A 27,175-nucleotide genomic window follows, 5' to 3' on the forward strand; every position below is an offset into this window, starting at 1 on the left:
GTAGAAACATCTTAAGGATTATCAACTACTTCATGACTGTTGGAAAAGCATTCCAGGTGAAGCTGGTTGAGAGAATGCAAAGCTGTCGTCAAAAGTATGCAAAGCTGTCGTCAATGCAAAGGGTGGCTACTTTGAAGAATCTCAAATATAAATATATTTGGATTTGTTTATCACTTTTTGGTTACTACATGTGTTATTTCATAGTTTTAATGTCTTCACTATTATTCTACAGTGTAGAAAATAGTAAAAATAAAGAAAAACCCTGGAATGAGTAGGTGTGTCCAAACTTTTGACTGGTACTGTATATATCTAAATATATATATATATTTTTAAACAAGATAAATATATTGGGTATCGGAAATGATGCAGACAATTACATTGATGGAAGCCACAGTCTATCTGCAATATTAAAGCTGATCTACCCCCTAAAAGTTCTGGTTTCACTTTAAAAATAAATGTATTGACTGCCAAAGCAAATGCATTAATCGCTCCTCTACACCATAGTCTGTCTTCTATAATGATAAAACATCATTGACAGTTTAACAGAAGAATTACAGTTCTGGTAGTTAAGCGTGTACAGTATGTGACAGGGAATTGTCAGATAGTTCACGTCTAATTGAATTGTTATACATATGCTGATGAAAAACGTACATTTTTTTCAATTAACAATGCTTACATTGTTAATAACTGCTATAAGAACTATATAACACTTGGGATAATAGTTCCTGATCGAATGTCAACAGTCATGATATCTACTACATCTAATATTAAGTGGCACAACTGTTGCGAAAGTGAAACGGTGAAATGTTCAAGCACGTGTCATTTTACGCTTCATTACCGAGCTATGTCACTCACCAACTTGAGGTTAGTTGTTTTGACAAGCTATATGCCATCGTTATGATAGCATTATGTTACCCTCATGACAGCAACCCCCATGTCAAAGGCCAACAATAACTCATACAGCCATACAGCAGCCATACCACTCTGTCTGCATGCATCCCACTGATGGTTTGCCTCTGAAACTATGCATGGCTTGGTCGACCTCTGGACAGGAGACCAGACGCTGCTGGAAGTGGTGTTTGAGGGCTAATAGGGGACACTCATCCCTCTGCTCTAAGGTGACCCTATGCCCCAGGGCAGTAGTGATTGGAGCCACTGCCCTATGTAGGGGTTGCTGTGTTTCAAATTGGACATTAAACGGTTGTGAACATATTTACGGTCATGTTATGGTCAATTGACACAGGCCTCAACATCATGTGGGTCTCACAGTAGCATGAGTTGCAATGCATGTTTTTTTTCACACAGCAAATGACCTACGGTTGACGCTTCCCCAGCATGTTGATGTGAATGCGTTCTCAACCAACTTAGCTGGTGTTAGGGATTTCAGTATTTTACAACTTGATGCTTCTTCACCCTAAAAGTTGTCGGAAACTGTAATCCACAGTAGAGTTTTCTTTAATAAACAGCCACTAAAAACTTCAGCTAACTAAACAACCATGCAATGTTTGTTTTTTTAAATGGTCAAGTGATTTTTAACTAAGGTCAAACTATTTTCAGTTGATTTGGCCATAACATTTAGAAAATGACACAATGTTTCCTTTACACTCATTGTAAAGCAGCCAATAAGGAGGGACAAGTAATACACAACTCTTCCTCACATCCTTCCTCCTCCTCTCTGTGTGTTCTTTATGTTTGAAGCCCCCGGTAATCAATCTGTCTCATTTGCCTCGAGTTACATGTCAGAAGGACGTTGAAGTGGCTTTGCGGGAAAATGCCCAGAGTCCTGCAGCCTAAGGAGATAATGTGTGAATCCATGGAAGTTACACAAGCTAGCCACAATGTTAATGGGGGTAATGTGTGTGCATGAGTTTGTGTGTGTGTGGGTGTGTGAGTGAGAGCGATAGAGACACAATAATTACTTTTATGACCATATTTGAAATCATTGCTTTTTGACAAGACCATATTATGTTGATTGAAGGACTTTATTATTTTGTGGATTGTACTGTTTATATAGCAAATTCACATTTGTATAATACAGTGTACATATTAGTAAATACAAGGAACATTCAGTATTTCTCACTTCTGTACATCTTGGCGCATTAAGAATCCGTCTTGTTTCACTATGGACCACATCATCAGGGCTTGGTGACACATCTCCATCAATTTATTTTCATATATTTTCATATATTTTCAACAATCCCTTCACTGTCAAACTCCCACCTCTTCCTCTGACCAAACAGTATGCGGCCAAGTGCGAGGTTAAGTTGAATATAAGCCTTCATTGGTATTTTAATGTACTTACTAGGTGCGCTGCTTCACAACTATACAAAACGTATGGCCTGCAACTGTCCTCTAATAAAAATAAAGAAATTAAGTGAATACTGTTTGGGGGGAAACAATTCTGTCCTCAGTTCAGTTTTCATATCATATTTGCACATTCCTCGTCAGTGTCTGTAGGGGAAACCAACTTTGTTGTTACAGTCATGGCTATACACTGGGTGTACAAAACATTAGACGCCTGACCCAACCTTGTCTGACATATGTTCTCCCCACACAAACTGGCCCGTCTCCTGAGAACCACTGCAGTGAGAGAGAGCGAGAGTAAAAATATGTCAGGAAATGTCATAGACAGAGTTTAATTGGAGTTGAATAGCTTTTACATCGTAGTGTTGCATTCAAGGTAACAGTCCATTTAAAGACTGCTGCTGTATCAAAAGAGGCAACTATGGATAATAATTTAGCCAAATAAGTGATAACATGTGGGACTGAGCCGAGCTGTACCAATCCACGCCACCCGTCAGTCAGTATGGCTCCGTATTGAACAGCCTGCTTTCATTTCATGCCCAACCCTCGTAGTGGAGAGCTATCCTCCTATAGGTTTTCCTTTCATCCCTTACCTAACCTACTTGTAACACATTCAGTACATACACTGAGAATACAAAACATAAAAAATACCTGCTCTTTCCATGACATAGACTGACCAGGTGAATCCAGGTGAAAGTTATGATCCCTTATTGATGTCACTTGTTATAGCCACTTCAATCAGTGTAGATGAAGGGGAGGAGACAGGTTAAAGAATGATTTTTAAGCCTTGAGACAACTGAGACATGGATTGTGTATGTGTGCCATTCAGAGGGTGAATGACAAAAGATTTAAGTGTCTTTGAACGGGGTATGGTAGTAGGTGCCAGGCGGACCAGTTTGAGTGTGTCAAGAACTGCCACGCTGCTGGGTTTTTTACGTTCAACAGTTTCCCATGTGTATCAAGAATGGTCCACCACCCAAAGGACATCCAGCCAACTTGACAACTGTGGGAATCATTGAGAGTCAACATTGGCCAGCATCCCTGTGGAACGCTTTCGACACCTTGTAGAGTCCATACCCTCATGAATTGTGGCTGTTCTGAGGGCAAAAGGTGGTGCAACTCAATATTAGGAGGGTGTTCCTAATGTTCTGTTCCCTCAGTATGTATATATATATATATATATATATATATATATATATATATATATATATACACACACACACACACACACACACACACACACACACACACACACACACACACACACACACACACACACACACACACACACACACACACACACACACACACACACACACACACACACACACATACATACACTATACAGGGATATACCACATTTAGTCCCAGCAGTGTTTACCATGCAATACCGTTGATCCAGACATCTGGGGTTGGATTCCTAGACAAAAAATTAATTATAGTCCTGGACTAAAAAGCATCAACAGAGGATCTTCTTTGAAATAGCTTTTTAGTTCAGGACTATACTTAATCTGTGTCCTACTGTGGCTAAGGCATACAGTGAAACCATTTTGGCCAAATATTCTATTTCTTTAGAGTCAGGTCATTGAGGTAAAGTGGGATTGAGTCACTGTCAATACACTCTAGAGACTGCATCTGAGTCAGAAGTCCTGTCGGACCATGATATTTTACGATAAGCCTTGAGGGCTCAAAAACACAAACTTCAAATGAACACTTATCAAAACCAAATAAAAATACATACAAAACAAACACAACATCATCATCAGGGACCTGAAACATTTCCCAGGTCACTTGTGATGTCGAATACATACGGTGCTCTACAATCTAACCTATAATACCGTTTATTACTGCTAGTAACACATGAAAACCCTTGAGAATACCTTTGTTCATAATTAAGCCCTGAACTAAGATCAGTAAACTATTGGTGAAACGTTCTGTACAGTACTTACAATAGGCACGTGTACCTATAGACTCAGGCCAGACTCTTGCAGTAGCAAGCTAAACCAGGCGTGGATCAATTCTGTGACATAGACTGGTTCAAGTCCAGCAAAGCATGAATATTGTCTTCGCTCTCTTTGAACCTACCTATATGTCAGTAATGCCCGAATTTAACAAGACAGCCCTAACAGATCTCTTTGCATTAAATGATGGACAGAAAGCAAGCGACCACTGTTACTTCCTCCGAACTCCTGTCATTCAACCCCAGTCCCCCCCAAAAAAAATGTTTCCCAATGTGAAATTGAAGAAGAAAAAAAAAAAAAAAAAGCAAGTTGACAATGAGAATAAATGGGGATACACTTCACTTTAGGCTGTATTATGCTGCAATTACATTTGTTATAAGCATGCATTGGCATTTTAACCCTCAAATAAGCTAAGAAATATGACCCCCACAAAGCACAACAAAAATAAGGGAACATCCCCCTCAGTTCTTAATTCATAGCTGCCTGTAATGGTTATGCATGCCTACGACACATTTTGAAGCATTTACGAAGGCTTTATGAATGCACCAATGTGCAAACATTTTACTTTGAGCTAACACGTATAGTGCTTTATTACTTGTTATAAGCATACAATGAGGCTTATAATATGTAGGTACCAATAAGACATTATAAGTGGGTCATAAATGCCTATAACAATTTTTACAATGCATTATAACCACATGTTAATGCATTGTACCCGTCAGCTTTAAGTAACCTGTTACCAAAAGGTCTAATTGGCGTGCTTCTTTTCATCTTTTCAACTCTCAGTGGTTGGAAGTCCTCCCGTATTGCTCGTCTCCAATCTCTAAGGACTCGCCTTTCATTCGAAGGTTGTTGTCGTGAACAATGGGGAAACTAGACACCCCTGTTTTTCCTCTGATCTGCGTCCATCACTATTCTTTTGTCTGAGGGATTGTCAGTCACAATCGCCACCGGGTCGTCTTTTTGGCAGTCCCCTACTAGATATCATATGAATATGGTCCCTGCTACTTTAGACATTTAAACACTTTTCCCGGCAATGTGAGATCTGATCCTCCGAGCAGCGCGACTGCATAGAAAGACAAACTGGAACGCCACTGATATCATTGCCTGAGTAAGTTCTACAAAGGGCCTTTCCTGAAACACTAGCTAGTGTTGAATCCCTCCACAAGGCCTCCCTCACCTCCCTCAACCTATACACAACTAATCCAGGTTGTCTGAGCGCTGATTAGGAAAAGGAAACAACATTAGACAAACATCCAGCTAATCACTAAAGCCACACAAAAGACCCTGAGAAACTAAACAGAAATAGATAACCCTGGATTTGTATATCTTAGCCTGAAATAATGGCTAGTTGTTCAGTCGTAAGTTATTTTATGTACAGTACTTGTATGTGTATTTTGAATATGATGTGTATCGGTTATATGACTCGCTAGTGTGTACATGCTGTTCCTCTTGCTACAGCAGTGTATGACCTCACGGGAAAGGATTACATGATTTATACAGATTCCAAGCAAGATGTTTTGAAAGACAGTTGTGGTGTGAATGACTGCAATATTTTTGACTGCAATTTGGCCTACGTCCATCATGTCCAATAAGGTGTCCTGCATGTGGTCCCTGAAAGGGTGTAGGTTCATGTCCAATGACCTTGGTCCTGTTGTCCCTTATCATTGACACAACACTTGATTGACACAGCACAGGCTTTTTTGTTTGTTTGTTCTCATATACAGTATGTGTATGCATACATGTGTGTGGATACTGGCATGCATGCATGCTTCTGTGTGTTTGTGTACGTGTGCATGTAAGTGTGTATAGATATACATTTGTGTGTGTGTGTGTGTGTGTGTGTGTGTGTGTGTGTGTGTGTGTGTGTGTGTGTGTGTGTGTGTGTGTGTGTGTGTGTGTGTGTGTGTGTGTGTGTGTGTGTGTGTGTGCGTGTGCATGTGCATGTGCATGTGCGTGTGCGTGCATTCATGGATGTTTGTGTGTGTAGATAGGCCTACATGTGTGAGTGAGTTTTAAATTCCTAGTCTTTTTCTATCTAGGTCAGAGTATAGGCCTAGTTTGAGAGCCCCAGTGTTATGCAGATGGGCCTGGCCAGATAGAAGCTGGAGTCAGGTTGCCTGCTCCACAGACTACCATGTTATCCAGCACAGGCCAGCCAGTCCACTACTCTGACTTTGTTCCAGTAGATATATAGATACTGGGAACTGTTCCTATGTCAGGTCTAAAGAAATAATAATAATGCATACGATAACTTAAGTTTGAAAGGTGGTATTTCTCCTTAATATTTCATTTCACAAAATATTATGGAGGAAACGACTCAAATAATTGAGCTTCTCCATATCAATGTGTTGAAAATAATAGAGGCAACGATGCAGGTTGATATGTCATTAACTTTTTTCACATAAGTTTGGTTTGGATTTAGTGCTAACCTTTTGTAGTCTAGCTCGTTATATCTTTCCAGTCCTTGATCTCTGCTGAAAATTACCACCATTCAGCTGTGACGGACAATCATTGATTGACTAGCAAATGGTCACAAATAATGGAATATTTTGCCAATAAATTACAAACAATTTAATGTTCAGATGTTATAATAGGTATAGGTATGGTTGATAAGCTAGGATTTGGTAGTACAGAACAACAAAAATGAAATGAAAGAATAGTAGTACCTTACTGTACGTGTTGAATGCCAAGTGATGTTCATCAAGGCACCACAAACCAGAGTTCTGTGTTAGAAGTGAGGAATGTATGAAAATAATTAGTTCAGTCAAAAGAGAAGCACAGAAAATGAAAATTAAGCACAATCCCCAGAGTCTTGTAGCCTTTTGCTACTTCCGGGTTAGTGAGAGAGCAGAGCAAAATGGTGCCTGACTGTTTTGAGCACACTGAAGACACAGTGGAACATCCAGTAGTATGGTTACAAGGCCACAGTTGACCATAATGGGTTTGTGTATCTTGAAAGTGCACCAGCCACAGAGTTTGACATAGGTTCACAAGTGGAATTGGAAGCGATAGGTTTCACACGATGCGGCACGCTTAGGAAGGACCATAAAGGTGGTAAGGGATGCAGTGGCTGCCAAAGTCTCGCAGAAACGTTCGATTTAGGCCTGGGGCCGAGTCTTGGTGGATCGATAGCAGTAGTTTTGGCATCAGGTGTGGATGATCAGACTTTGGTTTGCCGATCTGAATGGTTTGGCATTGGTGTAATTGCTTAGATGGTTGGTGTAGTCGGTTAAATAGTCACAGTATGGTTGGACTGTGGCGGGGGGGAGTTTGGCTGTGATGTTGCAGTGAGATTATCGTAGCATTGGCGGTAATGGTTAAAGGGTCACACTGCAGATGTGGCAGTGGGTTTGACGGTGTTGGGGCTGAGCACGAGGCTCTGTGCGATGTCTTCACGGTTGATCTTGCACAGCGCCGTGCAGAGCGTGTCCAGGCTGGCGCAATCCTGGCTCGCCCAATCAGAGAGCAGTGCACGGACTGGATGTTCCTGCTGCCGGAATGTGGCGATGCTCTCTTCCTGGTATCCCAGCAGCCCTGCCAGACTGCACCAATCTCTGTCCTCCGTGTGGTCGTAGCCCTCCCCTTCTCCGCCTCTGTAGAGGAGTTTCTCAACCTCCTCTCGCGTGTGGAGGGGAAGGAGCAGACAAGGCTCCTCATCCACAGTGACCACTGCAGGGAGAAAGATGTTACATGAGCGTTAGTCTGAGGTTACATATACGTTCATATCTGTTGAAGTGAAGTTTAATCACACTGGTCAGTGAGCTCCAAATCCTTACTCAGGATCTGTGTGGACTTTTTGTCAATCATACATTAATGTCAATGGATCAACATTACATCATAGCTTTGACTTTGAATTTGGCTTTGTTTCCAGATGGAGTCACTAAACAGAAATGCACATCAGCAAATAATATTGATTCACTACACTTATAGTGCTCTTTCCTGACCGACTATTTCCTCTGCTCCAGTTGCTTATAGTTCTTTGGAACTAGTTCTCGTTCTCTGAAGGTTTTCTAAGGAACCTGTTAATCTCAAGAGAATCACGTGACTCCACAGACAAACCAGCCATCTGGTCTAGTCTCAGCCAAGCGTGTGTTTTGAAAGGTATACATTCTTCCAAAACGGGTTCTTCAGGGCTTGACTCCAAACCGCCAGGAGCGCATGTCGCTGGTGAACTAACTGTGGCCCCTAACAGAGGTTTGTTATTATTGTTGTTGATTTGCTACAGTAGGTTTGAGAGGTTGTGTTCAAAGTGGTGCTTACGAGGCCACCAGATGCCACTCTCCTCAAAGGGAAATTCCTATCCTCTTGTCTTCCTGAGTGAAGGCCCTCAGGGTGTTAACAAACATGGCATCTAGAAAAGCTATTCCATACCAGCTTACTGTCCATCAAACCTATTTGTGGTAGTGTTCTGTTGAGTGGTATCACGGTTCAACCTAAATAGCTTAATTATGCACTTTGCTCCATTTCGAAAACTGCCCTCAAAGTGCAAGCAGCCATCAAATGCATGGTACCTCTATGGAGTTGCTTTGTTGTGTGGCACATGGTATAATTGACCTGAATGCTGACTTAAATGTGAATTCATTAATGGATCTTTTCATTATATTTTGGGGGGAGCTTGTCTAGGTGTGCTATTGTGGATGTGGTACATTAATCTATATTTTGTGTTAGAGTACATTAGGTGTCGGGTGCACAGACCTGTAGTAAAGTTCCCGTCTGTACCTGTCTGTCCCTGGGTTGACTTGTCTCTACATACAGGTGTGTGTGTTAAAGTATGTGTGTATGTGCATACTGTATGCCGTGCGTGAGCTTCAAGTAAGGGGAAGCTAAAAAAATCGACAACAATTTTTTTAACCTTTATGATAAAGTATTGCATGCATCTATTATGGCATTTGCAGACAAATGTAAGCTAGCCTACTATTCCTAATGTGAGGAGTAGATTGGATTGTCACAAGGCTAATAATATAACTGACTCACTGTTCGCAAAATAATTGTCTTTTATAAACACATTTCGTGCAATTCTAAGACACTTTACTCTCTATGACTGGAGACAATAGCAGAATATTTAATACAACAAAAATGACAGGGTAGGCTACTCTGCTGACAAATGGAGCTAAATAAAAACAACCTTGTCTTGAATACAACCATCCAATTAAGGCCTATGAAAAGGGGAGACACATATTGTAGGCTATGACGTCCATCTAGCCTGGGGGAGGAAAATGTTATCCTAAAAAAAACTGCTCCCGGACTCACCCAATGATAAAGACAGTGAATGTGTGCACTCACCGGGGATATGGCCGATGCGCTCCGCTATAGTACCAATTAGCCCAAAGGCTGGCAGATGGCGATATTGAGTCGTTTCATCTTACCGTCCATAGGGAATGTATACAGCCGGCTATACAATCGTATCCCCCGTGGACCGGTTCGTAAATAAAACATTCCCTATTCAGGCTGCAAAATCATCCATTTCCACCCTAACTCTATTTAATCGTAAGAAGGCAGACAGAAAACTGGAAAAATATGCATACTTTCTCCATTTTCCACCGCCATGCTAGAGTAGCTAAAGCTAGTCCAGGATGTTGCGTATTGTGTTCAGCCAATCAGGTTGCAGCAGTCTTTTATTTTGAATCGATTAGACCCTGGGTGAAAAAACAGACTGCAGCAACCTGATTGGCTGAACGTGATACACAACTTCTGGGACTAGCATGGTGGTGGAACATGTTTTTTCATAAAGAAAGTATGTATATTTTCCATTTTTTTTCTGCCTTCTCGAGATTAAATAGAGTTAAGGAGGAAATTGGTGCCTTTTCAGCCTTCAGTGGAGAATGTTTTATGTATCCACTGGTCCACGACGGACACAAGTTTGTAGTGGCTAAGTAAGACAATAAGATGAAATTACTCAATATCGGCATATGTCCACCTTTGGGCTAAGTGTTGTTTGCTCAATAGCCTATTGGGAGTTGAACATTTTGATATCTTAACTAAAGACAGGTTAGAGTTTTTTCTTTGTTTTTCCAACAATTGTATTTAGAAATATTGAGATATGCCTAGGTCTATTTTAGATGCTTTTCACTGACTGCCGCAAATCAACAATCAGCTATTTGACATGCTGCGCGCTGCCAAAATTGCACGCTTCCCGACTGTAGGTTATGCCCTGGCCTTGTGATTGAAAACAATCCACGCTTTAAAAAAAGAGAAGCTAGTGTTTTGAAGGATTTCATTTATTTTTGTATAGGTAGTGGTAATTATATAATTTGGACAAGTTTAATTCAATTTACTTCAGAGGAAGCTGAGCTTTGCTTATTGGACGTGCCACCTGTGTGTGTGTGTGTGTGTGTGTGTGTGTGTGTGTGTGTGTGTGTGTGTGTGTGTGTGTGTGTGTGTGTGTGTGTGTGTGTGTGTGTGTGTGTGTGTGTGTGTGTGTGTGTGTGTGTGAGTGGTGTGTGTCTGTGTGGTGTTTGTGTGCGGGCGTGCTCATACATCTGTGCTCGCCTGTGTGTGAGTATCTCTGTGCAGGCCTACCTGTCTGTGCCTGAGTCTGCCCCTGGCCTTGCTGCTCCTGTAGGCTTTGGCTATCCACCGATATGCCACTGTCGCTGTGCAGCTTCTCCCCCTCCGGCGAAGGAGTCTGGTTCTGATTTGCTGTGCAGTTGTTGGCGCCCTGCTTGTTCTGCTTACAGCTGTTCCACCTGGACAGAGATGAGAAAAAAAAGTATTCATTATATAAAAATGGATTAATAAATGCCTTAAATGGACTTGGCACTGATGAAGGTCAGGGCCCGTACTCATAAAATGTATCAAAGTATATATACCGTATCTGCACTCCTACTCTGAGGCACTTTATGAATATCGGCCATGACCCTTGCAGCTTCACAGAGCCGAAGGTCTAATGAAATGAAACGATAGTTAATTAAAGAATCATTTGTTAAATTCAAGAATACCAGTATTCAGTTACCTTGTATGGTGTTGTAAAGTTCAATTTGTCCAGATACCCATTGGTACATCAGGACTAATCATACAACTATGCAATAGCAATAACACCTTTTTTTTTTTTTTACAAAAGTAATAGTGGGTTATTTTAAAACACGCAGAGGAAATTTGGAGAGCCAAGAGCGACTCTATTGGGTTAAATGACTAATTGATCATGATAATCCCACCCACCATTAGTGCCCGCCTGGAGACAAGCTCACCCCATCCCCATCACTATCAATTAACAACATACATGATGAGCAGGTAGAATGTTGAATCCTTTGGCAGAGGATAGAACCCTACCCCTAATTTTCTCTTGCTGGCACTAACTCTCAATAGTCACCTCATATTCTACACAGTCCACTGCCATTCCCACATGCTCCCTTAGCTATGGAACGCCTTAGCTTAGGTCCCTTAGCTATGGAACGTAGAATGTTGTGTGTGCTGAATTTGCATGTGCCATCCAAGTGCCACGACTACTATCAGTAAGCACTGTCAAAGCTGTACAAAAAAAGTCTGCAAACAAGCACACACTGGCCACGAACCATGTGTTTATAATACCACGTTGGTAATAAGGCATCATTTGTTTGACCGGTACTTCTGGGGTAGCTAGCTAGCTAGCTTTAGCTTGGTACCTGAAAACAACGACCAGTAGGAAATGAAGTCCTTTTCATTATTCTTAGCAATGATTCAGCAATCCTAGTGAGTAATGTGACGGATGAAACAGAATTAGTTGGGTAATATAGATAATAAGGATGTCTTATCTGCATAATATGCTTATGTGATATACTTGTTATTAGAATGTATCCCTTTGGACTCTGGTGTTGGCAGTTGCACTTCCTCCCTCAGCTGGGGCTCAGTCACTTGGGGCCCAGAGAGGGGAGAAGTTAGGCTTGTCTTTCACATGTCCCTGGTGCTATGCAGAATATCAGAAAGGGAAGAGGACAGGAGGGAACATTATCTTCATATGTGAATGTGTCTTTACCCATTATAAACCATGTGAAGGGATGGCGTAATTAATGGGGAACCAATTACAGGTTTCCACAATGTTTGTGTGCCAGTCACTCCCTCGTTTGGCCTTGAGGGATGTGTGTGGTAGTGTCTGGAGTTGACAATTGATTTATGCCATTGGTCGAGTTGGTGTTTTGTGCTAGGAGTAACAGGAACAAGATAGCAACCTCGTCTTAGGGGCCAAACAGAACGATAATTCGTAGCGAATGCTATCTGGCTACGGGATCTCATTTATAAAGTCTCACTTTGTGAACTGTTCCTCTGTGGTTTGTTATGTCGACTGGGTGGTGGATCTTTGCTATAAAAGATCTCAATAGTCATTGTGTTATGGCTCTCAACGGATCATTAGAAATGGTGAATCATTGACAAGTCATTGCTATTGCAAATCTCTTACTATTAAAGATTTAGTTTAAGTATAACTGACTTGTGTGATAAGTTTGTCTCTCCTCATTTGATAATGCAGAAATTAACCACCACAGTAAGTATTAGCTAGATAGTCACTTGTTGTTCGCCTATTGACATTGAACTTCAGTTCATGAAAATAAATAGCTTGCCAACTACTTAACCCTGTTGCACAAAGCTAATGTTATAAGCAGCCAACTAGCTTCATCTGGCTCGTGAAGCTCGACCGGACAGGTTATGTGTTGTGAAGTTAGCCACAATAAGGATGAGGCACAATAGTGGAATTTGCGGTTTGCCTTCAAAATAAAAGTACCTATTTGAAAGCAATGCAGAAGGTTACATTTGGTGGAATCATGCCATATTTAAACTAGATAATGTTAAACAAGGTTGGAATTTGAAGCAATGAAATGTGGTATCAGTCTACTCGGTGACACCCACAGAACACAACTGTGAAGAGTTTACGCAAATATTAGCATTGTAGCTCTTATCGCGGGACTGTGACTGTGTGAAATAACCTCCCCAGTCAGACTATTGTGTGTATTGACGTTCATATTACACTGTACAGCTTTACCTAAGTATTAGGGATCAATGAAATGGGGTATCAGCCTACTGAATACCCAAGATATTTCTTCCCATTGCCCTCCTTAGAGTTATCAGACTCCAAAACATCCACGCAGTATTGTTTTTCCTCTGGGATAATGTTCAATACACATAGTAGGTTGACAATAAATGTGGCTCAATTAGGTTGTTTCAGAGTCCCACAATAAGATCTACAAAGCTAATGTTCTCTGGGTGTCACTGAGTAGACTGATACCCCATGTCATTGATCCACAATCGATAGGTAAGGCTGTACAGTGAAATAAGTATGCCCCCAATGCAATTCTAAAGTCTAATTACATCCAGTGTGATTTCAACCGATTTTTGTCAAATTAACAAATGATTGTCTTTTGTTGATTTTATATGACAACATTTCAACCTAGTTAATTATGATCTATTCAATTATGGCAAAACTCTACTATTTGTTTTCGTTTGCATCACTGTCAATGGCATACTTTTATTTTGAAGGCTAACCTCAAAGTCCAATATTGTGGCTAATCCTTATTGTGGCTAGCTTCACATAGATGGGTTTGACCACCATTAATCAAATAAGAACTGTCTTATAAATTAGGGTTATTTTAGATGATGATACCTAGCTATATAATTATCTAGCTAACTATAGCTCCTGAAACAGATTATGTCGTTTTGCTATGTTTTTGAGGAAGAACATTGTTTGCATCCATCAGCTAGCTAGCTTTTTAAAATCCTGTCATCTTCCATACCAATGCATCTCCTGTTGTTCTGATTAGTCAACACCTGTTAGTTACTTGAATGAGTAAACGAAGCACATTTGAACAAAACACATTTCATCCTAGACTCAACAAGCTTTGAAGTGGATCAAAATAAAAAATAAAACACTTTGGAACTTTTGACCCTTTAGTTGCTGGCACTTCAGACCCCCATTCGAACAGAATTTCTGTCTGCTATTTTAACCAGGTCTCTCTTGCCAACAAGATTTCATCTCAATAGCCACATTTCAATAGCCACATTTTGTGTGAGTAAATTCATACGTACCAACAAAAAAAAACACAACACCTGTAATGTTGGGCTCCTGAGTGGCGCAGTGGTCTAAGGCACTGCATCTCAGTGCTAGAGGTGTCACTACAGACTCTGGTTCAATTCCAGGCTGTATCACAACCGGACGTGATTGGGAGTCCCATAGGGCGGTGCACAATTGGCCCAGCGTCGTCCAGGTTAGGGTTTGACCGGGCTAGACCGTCATTGTAAATAAGAATTTGTTCTTAACTGACTTGCCTTGTTAAATAATGGTTAAATAAAACATTTAAAAATCAATAATGTAATGTGCAATTTGTTCGTTCGACATGGTGGGGTAAACTATTTATTGTGCAATTGTTGATAAGATATCCATCCTGTCGAGGTATTTTGTGTGGTCCTCACTATGACTTGAAAACGCATGCGCAGTTTATTAGGCTACAGATGAAATAAGTTATAATGAACTTCCCAGGGTGGTGAAAGTCCATGGGGATGAGCTTGATACTCCTTTCCTGTAAATATTGAGGGTCTTAATTTGTAAAGTGACATGATGATCGGTGCTTAGCTGCCAATTACAAATAAAAATGCTCCTGTCCACTTTATCAGCGAACTCTTGTTTAGAGAGCATGTGTGAAAACCAGATCTGGCAAGTTATATAATATTCACATGAAAATATGTTGTAAATTGGATGGAAACCTAGCTATTGAGACTAATCTAGATAAATAAAGGTTATACATTTTAAAAAAACATGAAAGAAATGTGAATTTCACAGACAAGTCAATAGTAACTGACCTATTGTGCGCCCTGTCTATGTCCTCAGTCTGCTTTTCATGCTCATGGGGCGGAAGTGGGTCAAAGTGACACCATTTGATGGGGTATCTGAATATTTCATAGCCCCCCTTCTGTCCCCGCTGCTGACTGCCGCCAGCATCGATGCTAGCCCAACCGTGTTCTGGTCTGTTTGTTTTGAAGCCCCTGTCTTGAGCTGAAAGTGCGTCGGATCATCACACTAAAGCTAGCAGTGCCGTGTCGAGAGTGTAGAGTTGGGAAAATATTATGCGGGGGATCAGTGGGGAGTGGATGTAAAAGGTTTAAAAGGATAGAAACTCAAATGTAGCACAAAATAGGCTGTTTTCTCTGAACAGACGTTGGGGATCCCCAGGCTGAATGTCAGGGGCTTGTGCCCTCACCCAGAAAAAGTGGCAGATTACTTCATGAAATATGAAATAGATGAACTCTATTATCAGATCAGATTTCTTGACTCTTATGTATACCTGAAATACCTGTATACCTTGAAAATCTCATCTATCGAACATTGCGTTCCTGTAGATTGGTTCCCTTAAATATTACAATACAACACCATTCCTCATTGAAGTCCCATCCCATCTGCCCTTCTTCCTCACCTCTTAAAGATGATGAAGGCTACGAGGCCCACCACAACGGCTGCCAAGATGGAGCAGTAAATGGGGATGAGGTTCTTGTTCAGCTCGTCGCCTATGAACTTGATTGTACTGGTAGTGGTGGTGGTGGTGGCGGTCTCTGTGGGGCCGTAGGGGAAGAGGGCGTCATCGTCAGTGAACGAGGGCAGGGACGAGCCCCCAGAGGGAGGGGGCGAGATGGAGGAGAAGAGCGGCGGGTTCAGATCTGCAGGAGAAGAGAAGAACAAGATGGTGGTGAGAATAAAAAGTGGGAGAGAAATGGAGTGAATATAATTGACCGTTGTGTATTCATGTATGAGTAAATTTATGTGAACTGTGAACATATCTGATGTGAAACTAGATAGAGGCATACAAATCCGTTAAGGAATTTCATGAGAGATGGCGCCGGAGGAGATCAAATCAAATCAAAATGTATTTGTCACATGCGCCGAATACAACAGGTGTAATGCTTACTTATAAGCCCATAACCAACAATGCAGTTTTATGAAAATACCTAAAAAAGTAAAAGATTAAAATAACAAATAATTAAAGAGCAGCAGAAAAATAACAATATATACAGGCTATATACAGGGGGTACCGGTACAGAGTCAATGTGCGGGGGCACCGGTGTCGAGGTAATTGAGGTAACATGTACAAGTAGGTAGAGTTATTAAAGTGACTATGCAATAATAACAGAGAGTAGAAAGGGAGGGGGCAATGCAAATAGTCTGGGGAGCCATTTGATTAGATGTTCAGGAGTCTTATTGCTTGGTGGTAGCAGCTGTTCAGAAGCCTCTTAGACCTAGACTTGGCGCTCCGTTACCGCTTGCCGTGCGGTAGCAGAGAGAACAGTCTATGACTAGGTTGGCTAGGGACTGACAATTTTAGGGCCTTCCTCTGACACCGACTGGTATAGAGGTCCTGGATGGCAGGAAGCTTGGCCTTGGAGATGTACTGGGCCATACGCACTACCCTCTACCATACCAGGCTGTGATGCAACATGCTCTCGATGGTGCAGCTATAAAACCTTTTGAGGATCTGAGGACCCATGCCAAATCTTTTCAGTCTCCTGGGGGGAATACGTTCTGTCGTGCCCTCTTCACGATGTCTTGGTGTGCTTGGACCACGTTAGTTTGTTGGTGATGTGGATGCCAATGAACTTGAAGCTCTCAACCTGCTCCACTACAGCCCAGTTGATGAGAATGGGGGTATGCTCGGGCCTCCTTTTCCTGTAGTCCACAATCATCTCCTTTGTCTTGATCACGTTGAGGGAGAGGTTGTTGTCCTTGCACCACACGGGGTCAGTTCTCTGACCTCCTCCCTATAGGCTGTCTCTTCGTTGTCGGAGATCAGGCCTACCACTCTTGTGTCATCAGCAAACTTAGTGATGGTGTTGGAGTGCAGTCATGAGTGAACAGGGAGTACAGGAGGGGACTGAGCATGCACCCCTGAGGGGCCCTCGTGTTGAGAATCAGCATGGCGGGTGTGTTGTTACCTACCCTTTCCACCTGGAGGCGGCCCGTCAGGAAGTCCAGGATCCGGTTGCAGAGGGAGATGTTAAGTCCCAGGGTCCTTAGCTTAGTGATGAGCTTTGAGGGAACTATGGTGTTGAACGCTGAGCTGTGGTCAATGAATATCATTTTCACATAAGTGTTCCTTTTTTCCAGGTGTGAAAGGGCAGTGTGGAGTGCAATAGAGATTGCATCATCTGTGGATCTGTTGGAGCGGGATGCAAATTGGAGTGGGTCTAGGGTTTCTGGGATAATGGTGTTGATGTAAGCCATGATCAGCCTTTCAAAGCATTTCATGGCGACATATGTGAGTGCTACCAGTCGGTAGCCATTTAGGCAGGTTACCTTAGTGTTCTTGGGCACAGGGACTATGGTGGTCTGCTTGAAACATGTTGGTATTACAGACTCAGACAGGGAGAGGTTTGAAAATGTCAGTGAAGACACCTGCCAGTTGGTCAGCGCATGGTCGGAGTTCAAGTCCTGGTAATCTGTCTGGCCCTGCGGCCTTGTGAATGTTGAACTGTTTAAAGGTCTTACTCACATCGGCTGCGTAGAGCGAGATAACACAGTCGTCAGGAACAGCTGATGCTCTCATCCATGTTTCAGTGTTACTTGCCTCGAAGAGAGCATAAAAGTTATTTAGCTCGTCTGGTAGGCTTGTGTCACTGGGCAGCTCTCGACTGTGCTTCCCTTTGTAGTCTGTAATAGTTTGCAAGACCTTCCACATCTGACGAGTGTTGGAGCCGGTGTTGTATGATTTGATCTTAGTCCCGTATTGACGCTAGAGAATTTTTCTTGAAATTTCCCATGAGAAATTAAGCCCGGGAATTTGGGGAATTCTGCTTAAATTCCTCCAAAAAGTTAGCTCATAACAGTGAACCTTTTTTTGTGGTATACACATAAGGCAATTCTAGGTCTTGTAGTATATTTCGGTTAAACTATACCCAATTCAATGGAATTGCAAGCATCTGCATGCACAGTGCATTCTTCCATCACATGTGCAGTGCACTCTTCCATCACATGTACATCTGATTCTCAAGATCTTGCGCACTAATGAGATGCTATTAAGCCCACACTACTACACTGTCAGAGCCAAGGACTACATGCTTTCTGGTAAGCTTTGATTACAATATTGGGTGGGGTGAATATATTTTATATGACATACATGATTTATTGTTAACTAGTAAATAGTAGCATTCAGTAAAGTGTGTCTAACTTGTTCACAATTTCTGCTAGTTAGTATTTACTACCATGTGGGTTTCCATACATGTTTAATTTTAAAACATGTATCTTACAAAGGACTTGTTTAATCTAACTGCTTAACTATTGATCTGTACATGGAATTGTATTTGTTGTTTTTTTACTCATTTTTTTCTAATCTTTACAGGAAAATGCCACGGGCACTCTGATGTGTGGAGACATTTCACTGCAGCTAATGCAGAAGGAAAAGCGATGTACATTTGCAAATGCTGTTTCAAATCATATGTGAAGAATGCAACAAAGATGCAGAATCATCAGGCAAAGTGCATTCATTTCCCTCAGCGCTCACAACTAGCAACATCTGACAAAAGTCCCTCTACTTCTATTCGAGGTGAAAATGATGAATAAGACACCTTATCGATAGCAACAGTTCACCCCTCCTCCTGGAATCAGAAGATTTTTTGACTCAATGGAGGAACGTAGTCAGAGAAATGCTGATGCTCAAACTGTGCATGCAACTGGTTCACCTCTGATGCTCACAGGCAATGTGTATTGGAAGAGATTTCTGAATGTTCTTTGCCCAGAATACACCCCTCCAACCAGACATGCTTTATTATATTCATTTGCTGGATGCAGAGTTCAACAGAGTTCAAGTGAAGGTCAAGCAAATCATAGAGAAAGCAGACTATTGCAATCATCTCTGATAGGTGGTTGAATGTTTGTGGGCAAGGAATAATAAACTACATCCTCTCCACCCCTCAACCAGTATTCTACAAGAGCACAGACACAAGGGACAACAGACACACCGTTCTCTACATTGCAGATGAGCTGAAGGCAGTCTGCAAACATGAAGGCTGCTTGGTCTAAAGTGGAGAAGTCCTACCCTCACATCACACCCATTGACTGTGCTGCTCATGCATTGAATCTGCTCCTCAAGGACATTATGGCACTGAAAACAATGGATACACTCTACAAGAGAGGCAAGCAAATGGTTAGGTATGTGAAGGGTCAGTAATTTATTGCAGCAATCTACCTAACCAAGCAAAGTGAGAAGAATTAGAGCACCACATTGAAGCTGTCATCATGTTTGACAGTCTGCCGATATGGACAGCCCCATCAAGAGGATCCACCTGGATGATGTATTTTGGGAGAGTGGCATGCAGCCTGAAACTCCTAAAACCTATAGCAGTAGCCATTGCACAGATTGAGGGAGACAATGCCATCCTATCTGATGTTCAGACGCTGCTTGCAGATGTAAGATAAGAAATCCGTACTGCCCTGCCCACCGTTGCTCCAAGCAGAGTTCTAAATACATCAAAAAGCGTGAAGACTTCTGCCTGAAGCCCATACACGCCGCAGCATACATGTTGGACCCCAAGTATGCTGGCAAGAGCATCCTGTCTGGTGCAGAGATCAACAAGGCCTATGGTGCCATCACTACCTTGTCTTGCCACCTTGGCCTGGATGAGGACTAGGTACATAGGCTGTCTGGCGAAGTACACTTCCAAGCAAGGGCTTTGGGATGGAGATGCAATATGGCAGTTGTGTCAACATATCTCATCAGCCACCTGTTGGAAGGGACTTTGTTGATCTGAAGCTCTTTCTCCTGTTGCCTCCATCATCCTCCAAATCCCACCAACATCAGCCACCTCAGAGCGCAACTTGTCCTTGTTTGGGAACACACACACCAAAGCATGTAACAGGCTGACCAATACAAGGGTTGAAAAATCGGTGGCCATCTGGGAAAATTTGAGGCTCTTTGAGCCTGACAACGAGCCATCCTCAACAAGGTTGGAAAGTGGCAGTGAAGAGGAGGCCTCAGAGTCTGATGGTCAAGAGGTGGACATTGAGGAGGTCCAGGGAGAATATATGGAAGCCTGAGAGGAAGACAACCAAAGTTTTAGTTTCTAGACTATCATTTTACAGATGTATGTTGAAAATGTTTTTGGGAGACGCAAAGGATCATTGCGGAACGTTCAATATTCCCTTTCTTTTGTTGTTCAGTGAAATCATCCCATGTGAAAAGTCAACTCATTTAATTTAAGTTCAATTCGTAACTAAATAGTTTTTTTTCTTCTATTGGAAGGATTTCATCATTTGCAATTATGTCTACTTATGATAAGGTAAAAGGTTTATGTTTCTGTCTCCAAGTGATATGGTAAATATATCCAATGCAAAAAACATCTACATTTAAATGGCATTAATATGTCTTTGCATATATTTCCTTTAATCCAAATACATTTCCATTAATTCCCATATATTCCTGTTAATTCCCATGAAAAGTTTCCACCTTTGAATATTCCCCAAAAGGTGCAACCCTAATTGCCTGTTTGATAGTTTGTCGGAGGGCATAGCGGGATTTCTGGGTTAGAGTCCTGTTCCGTGAAAGCGGCAGGTCCACCCTTTAGCCTAGTGTGAATGTTGCCTGTAATCTATGGCTTCTGGTTGGGGTATGTACGTACAGTCACTGTGGGGACGACGTCATCGATGCACTTATTGATGAAGCCAGTGACTGAGGTGGTGTACTCCTCAATGCCATCGGAAGAATCCCGGAACATATTTCAGTCTGTGCTAGCAAAACATTCCTGTAGTTTAGCATCTGCTTCATCAGACCACTTTTTTATAGACTGAGTCACTTGTGCTTCCTGCTTTAATTTTTCTTGTAAGCAGGAATCAGGAGGATAGAATTATGGTCAGATTTGACAAATGGAGGGCGAGGGAGAGCTTTGTACACGTCTCTGTGTGTGGAGTAAAGGTGGTCTAGAGTTTTTATTTACATTTAACATGTTGTTAGAAATGAGATAAAACTGATTTGTTTCCCTGCATGAAAGTCCCGGCCACTAGGAGCGCCAACCTGTGGATGAGAGTTTTCCTGTTTGCTTATGGCGGTATACAGCTCATTGAGTGTGGTTTTAGTGCCAGCATCAGTCTGTGGTGGTATGTAGACAGCTACGTAAAATACAGATGAAAACTCTCTAGGTAGATAGTGTGGTCTACAGCTTATCATGAGATACTCTACCTCAGGTGAGCAAAACTTCAATACCTCCTTTGACACCATGTGTGCACCAGCAGTTGTTTACAATTATACATAGGCTACCGCCCTGTGTCTTACCAGAGGCTGCTGTTCTATCCTACCGGTAGAGAATATAGCCTGCGAGCTGTTATTAATGTCATCGTTCAGGCACGACTCTGTGAAACATAAGATATTACAGTTTTGAATGTCCTGTTGGTAGGATATACGTGCTTTCAGTTCGTCCCATTTATTTTCCAGAGATTGAACGTTGGCTAACAGTACGAATGGCAAAGGCAGATTAGCCACTCGTCGACTGATCCTCACAAGGCACCCCCGATCTCTTTCCACGAAACCGCTGTTTCTTTCTCCTGCGAATGACGGAGATGAGGGCCCGTTCGGGTGTTTGGAGTATATCCTTCCCGTCCGACTCATTCAAGAAAAATTATTTGTCCAATTCGAGGTGAGTAATCACTGTCCAGAAGCTCTTTTCGGTCATAAAAGACGGTAGCAGCAACATTATGTACAAAATAATTTACAAACAATGCAAAAAAAAAATAGCACGGTTGTTTAAGAGCTAATAAAATGGCAGCCATCCTCTCCGGCGCCATCATGTCTGCCCTTTTACGGGCTCCTAACCAATAGTGCTATTGTGTGTTTTTTCGCGTTATTTGTAACTCATTTTGTACATAATGTTTCTGCCACCATATCTTAAAACTGAAAAGAGCTTCTGGATATCAGAACAGCGATTTCTCTCCTCGTACTGGACAAAGATATTTTCTTTAACGAGTCGGATATGAAGGATTTCACTTCAGACACCTGACAAGGCCCAAATCCCTGTCCTTTGCACGAAGATGAGACAGAGATATCTGGGAACTTTGGTCGAGGTGCATTGTGAGGACTCCTGAACAGCTAATCAAATGGCTACCCGGACTATTTGCATTGCCCACAATTTTTATGCTTCTGCTACTCTTATTTAAGTATAGTCACTTTACCTCTATCTACATGTACATATTACCTCAATTACCTCGACTAACCTGTGCCCCCGCACATTGACTCTGTACCAGTACCCCCTGTATATAGCCTCGCTACTGTTATTTTATTGTTGCTCTTGAAAAACATTTTACTTCAGTTAATTTTAGTAAATATTTTCTTCACACTTACTTTTCTTAAAGCTGCATTGTTGGTTAAAGGGGTTGTTAGTAAGCATTTCACTGTAAGGTCTACACCTGCGCATGTGACAAATAACACTTGATTTGATATGATATTGTATCAGTCAACATGTATTGTACGACGACTTACTGCTAAACTCCCTCCTTTGTACAATATCAAATATTAAGTCCTTTCCCTCACTATCTTAACCCACCATACAATCAACATTGACTTCAGTTTTCTCCGAATCCTGTCTTGAAATACACATTTGCCACTTGAACGCTCAGGCAGATAATGTATTGAGAACAGGACTTAGCCCTCTGTATCTATCTCCATATTTGAAGTATTGTTATCAGTTTGAGTTTCATACAAACACCAGTAGATACTCAGGGAGAGGCCTGATAAGGGACCCCCCCCCCCACAAGCCCAGTCTGGAGCCTCAATATGGAGACTGTTCCCTCTGTCACAGGTGGTGGCAGATGGAGAAATTGTGAGTCCTGATACCCTGCCCATATGGAGGTTTTAGGGACCTAAGATGTGGGGTGGGTATTGGCCCCAAGGATGGAAACAGGAGTGAGCCTACAGGAGTTGAATACGGCACAAGTAGCCCTAGGCCTGACAGTGTAGACAATCCCCCCTCAAGCTCAACCTCATGCACATACCCACGCACCCACACACGCACCCACACACACACCATGCTCTCTCTTGTCCTGTAACTGTCAGTAATTGACTCCATTTTGAGGAGTAGCTCGAAAACCCAGGAGAAGGTGGGTATACTTAACAGAGAACATCTCCCTACGCACACACACGCACACACACACACACACACACACACACACACACACACACACACACACACACACACACACACACACACACACACACACACACACACACACACACACACACACACACACACACACTTGACTTCCTCCTCCTATCCATCCCACATCACTTGGCCATTTCCCATACCCCCAAGGAGTCATTACCAGAGTAAGAGCCCGTGCTTCCATCCATCCGGCCCACTTTCCCTCTCTCTCCACCATTAACACCTAGCGAGCATGTTCACTCTTCAGCGCTGGCTGCTGATGTGGAAAATTATCCACGTCTGTAGTTTACTTACATTTACTCACAACAACAGGAACTCATCCGACAGCACTAAATTACTCAGGAGAGTTGCTTTGCATTGGGGAAGGAGATGGTAGTCGTTTTTTTACGCTAATGTGGTGAAATAATTAGTGAGACCTTGTTGTGATTGCGACTCAAGGGGAGCAGGTCAGGGGAGGGGTCAGTAGTGTGGAAGGAGAGGATACAATTTTAGTATGCTGTCTTAGTGTGACCAATGTCAATGACCGGAAGTGTTCAATTAGTTTGACATGTAACTGGGTTTTTGCTTGATGAGCCCGCTGCGTTTGAACTGTACAGAATTCTAAAATTAGAAATACATTGAACGTCACATTTCTGAATACATTTTATTTACATCTTTGACTGCTTTCCCATATTTCCTATATCTCATGTTATTAAGGGTCCTAGTCATAACTTCATAGCAGCTCTGACCATGAATACAAAAAAAAACAACAGATCCTTTCTTTTATTTTGTTGTGCAATTTACAGGCTTGTGTGACTGCGTGACTGACTAGCCAGCCGACTGATTTAGGCCGAGTTTGTTCAAACTTATTTATCCTGTCTGACTGCAGATCAGTTCTTGTGGTGCATGTTCGATTGCAGGTGTTGTTAATAACAGACAGTTAGTCTGATTGTTTTGTCTGGCCGCTCGTTTACTGGTAGATTGCAGGTGTGTTAAAGTTTCTTTTTCTGGCTGATGCTTGTTTCTCTGACTGCTAGGTGGTCTGATTATGGCCTCCTGTGACTGCCAGGTCAGTGAATGGTCCACCTGCTGTGTTCAATGAGCCTTGTGCTCCAGTCAAGTGGCCTCTCCGTTGGTTCAGCCGACTCAGCAGAACACAGCTTAGACGCAGGTGGCTGACGCCAGCTCTTTTTTTTCTCTCTCTTTCTGGTTACCCTTTCTTTACCCCTTTCTACTGATGTGCATTACTCTAACCTGGCTTCTGTAGCTTAACCCTGTAGCATTTGAGGATGTTCATTGTTTTTTAAATAATTCATGTGTTCAAAATCAATTGCTCGAGCAACCGACCACCACTACACAGAGAAATGAACATTTCGAGAACAATGATAGGTTAACGCTAATACGCAACACAGGAAAAAACGCAAATGTTGCGATTCGATTTCTAAACAAATAGACTATCATTAAAGGGAACTAAGCTGATTGACTACCTAATTGACAACTTTTTTCACTTCTTTTGATAATTGCTATTTCCCCTCAACCCTTACACAAGGACACATCAACAGATTTTTTACCAAGTCAGCTTGGGGATTTGAAACCGAGACCTTTCTGTTACTGGCCCAACACTCTTAACCACTAGGCTACCTGCTGCCTGTCTCTACTACTAGTTCATGACATTTCCTCCTCTCTCATCATCATGACTTCTCCCTCTTTTACTACCCCCTCCCCCACCACGCCCACCACTCCCTTCATTACACCCCTCCACCCACCCAACAAGAAAGGACACCAGACACCCTACACTGACAGAGATCCCCTTTGTCGGGCACAAATGTGCCCTCTCTTTCTCTCCCTCCCTCACTCCCTCTTTCTCTTTCTATCAGAATATGCCATCTCTCTTACTTGCCCCCTTGTCCATTCCTTATCTCCCTCTCTATCAAGCCATATGCACTTTCCTTTGTCTCCATCCCCAACTCACTTGGACCTCACAGTCTCTCTCTCTTCCTCTTTCTCTTTATTTCTTTCTCTCTCTCTCTCTCTCTCTCTCTCTCTCTCTCTCTCTCTCTCTCTCTCTCTCTCTCTCTCTCTCTCTCTCTCTCTCACACACACACACAAACACCCTCCTTGGCTCTCTCTCTCTTATACTGTATTTCTGTCTCTCTCTCGCTGTCTGTCTGTTTCTGCATCTCTCTCTCTCTATTTCTCTCTTTATCTCTGTATGATGGAGAGAGGAAGCCGTACACTCTAAAGTGCCCTTTACTAGCGTGACTGAGTGCTGCTCACAGTGCAATGAATGGCCACACTGGGAGTGACCTTATCCTCCTCCTCCTCTTCCACAGCATTCTGCTGAGCTCAGCTCATACAGTATCCCTAGAGCAGGAGAAATGGCCCTTGGTTTGTACTTATAAGAGCTTGTGTGTGTAACCTCAAGTTAGGATTGAGCCCTATTATTGTATCACTCAGTACAGACAGTACGGCAGGAGAAGCTCCGACCCCCTTTCATTTTCAGCAAGGGCACGAAGAGAAATGTGAATGGATTGTGTGAAGGTGAGCGAAGAGAACCCTGCTTGCGGCGCGGCAGACAAAGTTGAGCGCTTCACTACTTTATTCAAATTTCACACGGCCACCGCTGCTGTTAACCAATCAGGTGAGGAGCAGATGTTTGCTTCAAAATCTTCAGTTCATAAAACATATAGTAGTTCCGCCAGTCATTTGTTCCGAGCAAGCGTAATTTTAAAAAGGATGGAAGAAAGCCAATCATCGGTTCTGTTTTTCAACTATATATGATGTTGGCTTTGCTAGAATACAGAGACTAAATCAAAAGGTCAATGTCATGAAGGAGGATTTTAGAGATCGTTGGTGTTGATGGTGAATGAAGAGAAGTTTGCACAACATTGTTTGCTTGTGCTGCTAGCTAGTTATGAACCTCAATCAACATAGACCTAAACTTCAAAATTGTGATCAAAGCCACCATTTGTGAATGTGTTAACTAAATTAAATTCTGAAATTTGCCCACCAAATGATAGAAATTTACAGTAACACAAATTACAACATTGTAAATAAAGCTCTAAGCATGAATTTCCCATGCAATATGCTACCAATTGGATTATGGTATCTTAACATAATGATTCTTATAAGTTAAAGCTCATGGCTCGTATACCTGTGTAATGACATAGATGATTAGAGCTCACTTACTATAAATGATAGTCCATGGGCCTGCATGTAAAATACACATGAATGGGTACTTTGGGTAAAGTAAATTGTGAGAAAATCTCTATTCACACACCATCAACACCAACGATCTATGCAAACCTCCTCCATGCAATTGACCTTCTGATTTTGTTTCAGTATTATAAAAACATTCTCAGCAAATAAACAAGGTAGAATTACAAGACTCCCCACGTCCCCACTATTTTCCTTAAAAAAATGTTTTTGTGTATAATTAGCCTATACATTTCAGATCCTTATTTTCACATACAGCGCTGTACCCAGAATACAAGGGTTGGATTTGCACTTAACAATTCGATTATGGATTTTTGTTAGCCTCATATCTACTGGTATCATTCTAAATTGAAAATATTTCGCTAGATCAACAAACAAAGTGCAAGTTTTTAGTAATTCTTTGCTTCAGATGTACAATGACAAGGGATGCATTGCACATGTCCATAAGGCGAGTAATGCCATCATACTGAAGGCATATGGCTGCATTGGTGATGCATGCCATTATGATACGTTCACATGTCTGATATCCTGAGAGAGTAAACAATCGGGGGAAAAAAACAGATTGGAGAGCACATAACAGGACCCAAAAAGTCGTGTTCGTCGGAGAAATCAACATCGAAACA

At 42.0% G+C, this 27,175-nt stretch overlaps 1 protein-coding gene across 1 annotated transcript in view; it reads right to left on the reverse strand.

Moving 5' to 3' along the window:
- Nucleotides 1–7,531: 7,531 nt before the first annotated feature.
- ngfrb (nerve growth factor receptor b) overlaps nt 7,532–27,175 on the reverse strand; it is a 67,921-nt gene continuing 48,277 nt past the window's right edge. Inside the window, exons 4-6 of the mRNA XM_064923641.1 lie at nt 15,641–15,881; nt 10,788–10,954; nt 7,532–7,937 (exon numbers count right to left, since the gene is read on the reverse strand). Of these exons, the coding sequence (XP_064779713.1) occupies nt 7,594–7,937; nt 10,788–10,954; nt 15,641–15,881 (752 nt within the window). The 3' untranslated portion in view covers nt 7,532–7,593. The remainder of the gene's footprint in view (nt 7,938–10,787; nt 10,955–15,640; nt 15,882–27,175) is intronic.

The sequence above is a fragment of the Oncorhynchus masou genome, chromosome 18 (genome assembly GCF_036934945.1).
Source record: "Oncorhynchus masou masou isolate Uvic2021 chromosome 18, UVic_Omas_1.1, whole genome shotgun sequence".
Lineage (NCBI taxonomy): Eukaryota > Metazoa > Chordata > Actinopteri > Salmoniformes > Salmonidae > Oncorhynchus > Oncorhynchus masou.